The 8869-nt window shown below is 36.1% G+C and overlaps 1 protein-coding gene across 1 annotated transcript in view; it reads right to left on the reverse strand.

Annotated features, from left to right (window-relative positions):
- Positions 1-911: 911 nt before the first annotated feature.
- Positions 912-8869, reverse strand: part of LOC106876117 (uncharacterized) — a 77042-nt gene continuing 69084 nt past the window's right edge. Inside the window, exon 6 of the mRNA XM_052965970.2 lies at positions 912-3042. Coding sequence (XP_052821930.1) covers positions 3002-3042 — 41 coding nt within the window. The 3' untranslated portion in view covers positions 912-3001. The remainder of the gene's footprint in view (positions 3043-8869) is intronic.

Here is an 8869-nt window from a genome sequence, read left to right on the forward strand (position 1 = left end):
CCATGATGGTTGTAAGACTTATATATGTATGTATGTATGTATGTGTGTATGTGTCTCTCTATATATGTATGTATGTATATATATATATATATATATATATATATATATATATATATGTACACACACGCACAGACACATACACACACAGACGCACAAACACACAAACGCACAAACAAGCACTCGCAAACACACACACACACACACACACACACACACACACACACACACACACACACACACACACACACACACACACACAAGTTATGGAAACTAGATATTGGTTAAGGACAAAGTGATACCTCAGAATTTCGAAATCATAACTATACAATTGTTAGGACTTATGGAAAAATCTGGCTTTTGATGCGTGTGTGAAATGCTGTTTATTCTATACACGTATACATTACACTAATTTATGCTAATTTATGTTAATTATTTAACAACTAATGTTTCACAATGTATTTCCAGCAATACGGTGAGCTGGCAGAATCGTTACCGCGACAGACAAACTATTTGACTCCACTTCGTCCGTCTTTAAGTTCTAAGTTCAAATTCTGCCGAGGTCAACTTTTTTATTCTTCTGGGGGTGGGGGTCAACATAATAAGTACCAGTTGAGCACAGGGGTTGATGTGATTGATTTATTTCTGAACGAAATTACCAATCTTGTACCAAAATTTCAAACCAATATACAGTCGGCTGCAAAAGTCGGTATACAGTTTTGAGAAAAAGGAAACGAGTACAACGCTCAATTATTTTTATCAAAAATTTTAAAATTACGATAAAAATATTATCATAATTATGATAAATGTATCATCATAGTTATGGTAAATGTATTATTGCGATTAACGACACTGAAAATATCAAAAATGCAGCAAACTTTTAATATTTTCATAAAAATAATGAGTATTGTACATTTTTTCTTTTTTTTTTTTTCCATAACTTTCCACTTTTGCACCTCCCTGCATTAAGAAGCATTAGCAAGAGGTAACAGGTTTAAGGAAACTGTACTATGGAGGTACATGGCCTAGTGGACAAGCTGTTGCACTCACGATGGTTAGGTCACAGTTTCGAGTCTCTGACCGGGCAGCGCGTTGTGTTCTGTAGCCAAACATTTCATTCGACGTTGCTCCGATGCGGTGTAGGAACCGGCATACCAAAGAATAGACCCAACGTTTCTTCTGCCTATCGTAAAAGCGATTAAAAGGGGATGAGGTAGGATTTGCACTCCGACGTCGTAAAAACCCCACCAGCAACAACTACTCAAACCAGACCCACGGTTTGAGGGGTTGGAGGAATGTCGCATGAGTTTTGCAGAGATGTCATCCGCCAAGAGCAGAGGAGAGTCACCAAGAAACGATGGATGCAGCGACACGCTGTCACAGCGATGTTACAGCGATGTTACAGCGGATGCCCTCACACTACTACTACTGCTACTCCCACTACTGTCTTGTAGAGTTGGCTATGTATGGACCCAAGTACATAGCTGGTACTTTATTTGATCGACCCCAGAAGAATAAAGGTGACCTCGCTGGTAAATGGATTAGGGTATAAATAAATACGGACGCTCTACCGATTCGTTTAATCCAGCCTATGTTCAAATGATGTGGGATTGAAATGAATCCAAAAGTTGTGTGTGTGTATGTGTGCGTCTGTGTACGTATGCGTGTATGTGTGTGAGTGTGAGAGAGTGTGTGAGTGTTTGTGTGAGAGAGTGAGAGAGACGGAGAGAGAAAGAGACCGTGTATTCTGTGTGTATGCGTCTACGAGTGTGTGTGTGTGTGTGTGTGTGTGTGAGAGAGAGAGAGAGAAACTGTGTGCGTGTGTGTACGTGAGTCGGCCAGTGTGGGCATGCGTTCTTGTGTGCATGCGTGTGCATGTGTGTGCATGCTTAAGTAACTCTTGTTTCGCCTTATGTTAATCTTAATCTAGGAGACATGAGGAGAGACATTCCAGTCGTGATCATCTCTTTTAGGGAATTTAGAGGATAAAATTTATCAAATGTGACATTTTTTTTTCTCTTCCTTTTTTTCAGATGTTATGGGGTGATTTGAAAATGATTTGGTTTCTATTTCTAGCCGGTCGTTCAAACGGTTAGAGACATTCTCCTCCGTTCGCATGTTGAAAGAATTCTGCATGTAAATATATATGAATGCACTCGTGTGTGTGTGTGTTTGTGTGTGTGTGTTTGTGTGTGTGTGTGTGTGTGTGTGTGTGTGTGTGTGTGTGTGTGTGTGTGTGTGTCTGTGTCTGTGTGTGTCTGTGTGCATGCGTGCATGTATGGCCGAGTATGTATGCATGTGTTTGTTTCCTAATGTGTTGTTGCCGGTGTTGTTGGTGGTGGTGATAGTGTTACTGCTGCTGATGCTGTTGTTGTTCTTGCTGCTGCTGTTATTGTTGTTGTTGTTGTTGTTGATTAGCTCCAGGGATGGTTTGATTAAATAATCCTTTGATCAAAATATTCCTTCCGTAGTCATTCTGCTGCTATTTTCAGTGATAATCAACGAACATATGATTGGATAAACATGTCGGCTGTTTTCGCTTTGTTTTTAGACAGCAAAGTTTGGCACGTGAGCGATTTCATGGCTATAACAGGTCGATTAATCCAACAGAGGGCGCCTCTGTGAGCTTGCATGCGAATGTTTGTGTGTGCGTGGGATAAATACACGCTGAATCTGAACGTAATGTATAATGTCATAACTGGCCCTAATTACTTCTTGTTTCAAACTACACTTATCTTTCCTGATTAGCTTCAGAAATGTTTCATGACAGACACATCCCTATTTCCTACCCAACAATAGGAACATGAAACGAGGCAACGTCCGTTGTTTGACCTCCCAACCAAAGCCATGTAGATCTTCTCTTCGTAGCACATTGAACGCAACAAATCGCTCAGCGCAAGATACCTATAGCACGCACGTTACATGTTTTACCATCCTCATTGATTTGCTGAGTAATGGATGGATTTGTGAATTATCAGAATGAGATGGAAGATCGAAGACAACATCAAATGGACGCTGGTGGCGGCGCATCAGCATTGACTGCGGCTGGAATTAAAAAAGAAGGTGTTAGTTATTAAGACATGGAAAAGAGTGGGATTGCGACAAGGAATGGTTAAGTAGGAGATAAGGTAGTGGGCAAAAAAGAAGGAATAGAAAGGTTAAATGAGGGTAGTGGTATAGAAACAGGAATTATATATATATATATATATATATATATATATATATATATATATATATATATATATATATATATATATATATATATATATATATATATATATACATACATATACATATAAGTTAAATGGGTTTATGTATAAATTATCCGTTTGGGTTCAATACCGTGTGCACACTAAATATGAAAATCGGTGCTCAAAATGTGGATTTAAGTAATTAGAAAAATGCATGTTAAGAAGTTGTGTGAAATTATATTTCAGAATGAATTATTATTATTATTATTATTATTATTATTATTATTATTATTATTATTATTAAATAATGTGAAAATTAATAATGATAATATTAAATGATAATTATAATTACGGTGAATGCAAATTGATCAGGCAACAATCATATGTTTACAGTGAAATGATGCTACAGATTCTGAAAAGAAGATGTGTAAATAGGATGGACTACATCAACTACAATAACTGAACTGATATTATTTTGTAAAAATGGGAAGAAGTAAAGCCAAAGTGGATGTCATCGGAGAAGGACGTAATTAAACACGGCAAAGCATCATTTCGTCCGCCTGTCTAATGAATCTGATACTGGCGGGAAAGAAAGAAATGGAAAAGGTCTGAAGATTAAGAGTTATTTCCCTTTAACTGTAAAAAAACCCCACAAAACTGTTGCTTCTGCGAGACCTGTTAAGCATGCGAGACAGGCGTTTATGCATTCAGTCAAAAGAAAGGCAAATATGGCGTGCTGTTTAGTGTGCTTTATAGAAAATAAACATGCAGAGACACTCCAACCGTAGCAAAATAAGATAATGAAACAATGAATAAGACAGAAAGACTTATTAAACATTACCGAACGCGGTGATGTATGTTGAATAGGTTTAAAGGTTCTTTGACTTCTATGAAAATTCTGTTGATTCTAATTTGAATGATTTTGAAAAAAAATCTGTTTCTTAGCTACAACCATTGTCCCTAACCCTTGTCCATTTTCGATTTATGAAGTACGAGGACTAGGCGGAGTACAAAGTACTATTCCTAACTATAACCTGTACTGCAGACTCGGCAATCGTGAAAAATTACCAGCACCTAGTTCTACCACTCCTTTGCCACACGTTTTCTATTGGTCGTAAAGTAAGAAGTTTGCTTACCCAACCAGATGATTCCGGGTTCAGTCTTGGGCTAGTGACACCTTGGGCTAGTCTTTTCTACTACAGCATAGGACCGACCAAAACCTTGTAAGTGGATTTGGTAGACGGAAAGTGAAAAACGCCTGTCATGTGCATGTGTGTGTGTGTGTGTGTGTGTGTGTGTGTGTGTGTGTGTGTGTGTGTGTGTGTGTGTGTGTGTGTGTGAGTGTGTGTTTGTGTCTGTGTTTGTCCACCAACACCACCACTTGACAACCGGTGCTGGTCTGGTGGTTCGACAAAAGAGGCCGATAGAATAGGTACCAGTCTTTTAAAAATAAAGACTGAGATCGATTCATTCGACTAATTTTTTTGAAAGTGGTGTCCCAGCATGGCCGCAATGTAATGATTAAAACATGTAAAAAAAATAAATAAACGATAATTTGAACTTAGTGAAAACAGAAAATTATCTAAATCTTGCTTTAAATCTGTAACAATTCTTCGGAATCAGTCTCTGTTCCAAATCTCATCAATGTCTCTAATCCGGTTTTCTTGGATTTATCAGCTTAGCTGCTGGAAAATATTTATTTAATGAGGGAGACGAAAGATTAACACTTTTGTTACCAACCCACTAAGGATTGATCCTGCCCAGAAATACAAATTTGCTGTTTTAAAATAACCAAAATCAAAACATTCCATCAACATTTTATGTTCCCTTTTGTTGCAAAGGCCAGTTTAATAACGAACGTGTTATTTTATTAAATTCTTAATTACTTTTTTTAATTAATTGGGGCAAAAGCAGTATATTTCAACTGAAATTTCATAGCAAAAGTCTTTGACTATTTCTCTTCTTTGTGGGGAAATAGTCAAAGCAATTTAAATCACATATAGTAATAATTGGATATATTATAATTCAATTTGTCCGCTTATAATTTCGTGTTTCTAAATTCACATAATTGCTAAAAAATGTTGAAAATATTCTAAAGTTACTCGGTAGATTAACGCACACGAAACTACATGGAACTTGACACGCAGCCCTCAACAACACTCTCAGTGTGTGATTCAGCTTTTTGTATGTTGTTGCTATTTGTCACGCAAACATACAATGTTACGTTGCACGACTCTTTATAGGTGGAACGAGGCACTTAATAAAAGCTAAATAATGGCTTATTTCTGAAGTATTTTAAAAATCTCTTACAACAATAAAAATGGAATCATTTTATTTAGAACTCATTTAAAATATTACGAGATGTACTTGCATAGCAAGTGACCTGATTTGAAATCGTGGGCTGAAATAAAAACAATTGCAGCGAGCAAGGTGTTTATAAGCCATTTAAAAACACACAAAAACCGTTAGATTCACTTCAACATTTAAATTTAATTTGTCGAAATATTTCCGTCGCTTTGAGACCGCGACCTGTTCACTGACAGGTATGCAGCATGGAATTTTGTCAGTGGAGAGGTCACAGTCTCAAAGCGACGAAAATATTTTGACAAATTAAACTCAACTCTTGAAGTGAATCTAACGGTTTTTGTGTGTTTTTAAATGGCTTATAAACACCTTCCACTCTGCGATTGTCATTTAAGATATTTTCTATTTTGATCAGGGACCATCATCCTCTCCGATTTCACTCCGGTTACAGTTTCACTATCATCGACCCTGTCACGTCTATATAATTCTTCCTATATATGTACTTAGTACCAATAATCCTTATCCACATACTGACTTACTTGTCAGGCTGTCTGTTGGTCTCTACTAACAAGCCCATCAATATCACCTCACTCATTGCATTCACAAAATATTTCCACTTCGTCCCATTCAAGACAGACGATAGGAAAAGGGAAAAGCTTCCATTTTCAAATACATTACTTCTAAATATTGGCACAAGGCCAGCAACTTCGGAGAAGGGAATATGATCATTACATTGACCCCAATACGCAGCTGGTACTTATTTTTATCGCCCCAAGTGGGGATGAAAGAGAAAATCTACCCGAGAGGCATTCAGAACATAGAGCCGGAAGAAATGTGGCTAAGTATTTTTTACGGCGTGCTAATAATTCTGCTAGCTGGGCGCCTCATCCATTTTCTGATATATCATCTATAACTATAAGGCAACAAGCTAGTAGAGTTCTTAGCTACCATTTCGTCCCTCTTCACATCCTCGGATAAAATTCTACTGAGATCGACTTTGCTTCTCGTCCTTTTTGGGTCGATAAATTAAGTACCAGTGAAACCCTGGAGTCGATGTAATTGTCTTGTTCCTTCCCCCAAAACTTCAGGTCTTGTTCCTATGGTAGAAAGGATTATTATTGTTGTTGTTGAAGGTGGTGAGCTGGCAGAATCTATAGCACACCGGACTTCACGTTCTGAGATCAAATGCCGCCGGGGTCGACTTTGCCTCTCATACTTTCGGGGTCGCTAAAATAAGTACCAGTTGAAGAATAGGGTCAAAGTAACTGACAAACTCCCTCCCTCAAAATTTCAGGCCTTGTGCCTATAGTAGGCAGGGTTTTTGCTACTGTTGTTGTTGTTAAAGGCGGCGAGCTGGCTGAATTGTTAGCACACTAGACGAAATGCTTAGCGTTATTTCACCCGTCGCTACGTTCTGAGTTCAAATTCCGCCCAGGTCGACTTTGCCTTTCATCCTTTCGGAGCCGATAAAAATAAGTACCAGTGAATGACTGGGGTTGATGTCATCTACTCATCCCCTTCTCCAAAATTGCTACCCTTGTGGCAAAATTTGAAACTATTATTATTATTATCATTATTATTATTATTATTATTATTATTATTATTATTATTATTATTATTATTCAGTAGTCTTATTTTTATAACGTCTATTTACTTCACTACCGAGCGCAGCTCTGTGCGCCTTGGGTATGTGCTGTGGTTTGCTGTGATGTTCTTATGGTTACTGTATTGAAAGTGTTTTGCGCAGGCTGTGTTATATATACTTGTTAGTCCTGGTCTTTCTATTATGTATTTGTCTGATTATTATTATTGTTATTATTATTATTTAATCAATTGGAAAACTGAAATCTTGCAATATTCGAGTATATCATTTTCCCTTTAGAACTTTTGGATTTCTAACATACCAGATTTTTAACTGTGCAGCGGTTTATCCATATACGTACTAGAATATATACATATTGATATGTGCATATGCACAAACACATGCATATATACCACTTGCATGTAACATATGTGCCTATAAATATGTAGATGCGTATGTATATACATTTTATATACATGTAAGAATGAATATGTGTCTATTTATACGTAACATTCTTTTATTCTTTCATTCTTTTACTAGTTTCAGTCATTTGACTGCGGCCATGCTGGAGCACTGCTTGAATCGGTTTCAGTCAGACAAATCGACCACAGGACTTATTCTATGTAAATCCATATGTCTCTGTGTCTCTTTTGCTGAACCGGTAGTTTACAAGGACATAAACACACCAACATTGGTTTTCAAGTGTTGGCAAAGGGACTCACACAAACACATACATACATACATACATACATACATACATACATACATACATACATACATACATATATATATATATATATATATATATATATATATATATATATATATATATATATATATATATATATATATATATATATATATATATACATGACGGGCTTCTTTCAGCAAATCCACTCACAAGGTTTTGGTCGATCCGTGGCTATAGTAGAAGACATTCGCCTGAGGTTCCACGCATTGGGACTGAACCCGGAACCATGTGGCTGAAAAGCAAACTTCTTACCACACTGTTACGCTTTAGCCTATATTTCAAGTATATAACTATCTGTTTATCAATTCATTTATCTATATGCAAGCACACTCACCTACTACGCATATATATATATATACATATATATATATATATATACATATATATATATATATATATATATATATATATATATATATATATATATATATATATATATATATATATATATATATATATATATATATATATATATATATACATATATATATATATATTCTGTTTTTCTAGGGTGGTTCGATGTTATGTCTATTGATTTCGCTTTGATGTCAAAGAAGGAAAACATGTTAAGTTTTAATAACGAGTAATCTTAGACTTTCAGGTGATTTCTTCTTTGTTTATCCGCTCCTCAACCTTATATTACTGATTAATAAGGTAGGTATTAAAGCCTTTCAGAATACAAGTTTAGATTCGTTTAATCTAATTTCTGAAATTCTTCATATCCGTCCTGCAGCTAAAACTCAGTTTGTGATTGTCCCCGTTAATAAATTTCCGTCCTGCGCTGTCCCTTCTGACTCTTTTAGATACCTTATCTTGCGCAAAACCATCCAATATAATATTCATTTTAAAGATGGTGATTTATGATTTGACAAAAAAAAAAAAAACGTGTCCCCTATTTGGAGCTGATCGAATGACCAAATGCAAGTTTCTTCATTAATTCTTATTATGTATTTACGCATGTCAACCATTTATATAAAAGATATTTAAAGAAGATTCCATTTGACGTTTTTAAATGATGATATGATCGACATGTAGCAATATAGA

This window comes from Octopus bimaculoides, chromosome 3, assembly GCF_046866305.1.
Source record: "Octopus bimaculoides isolate indiv1 chromosome 3, ASM4686630v1, whole genome shotgun sequence".
Classification (NCBI taxonomy): domain Eukaryota; kingdom Metazoa; phylum Mollusca; class Cephalopoda; order Octopoda; family Octopodidae; genus Octopus; species Octopus bimaculoides.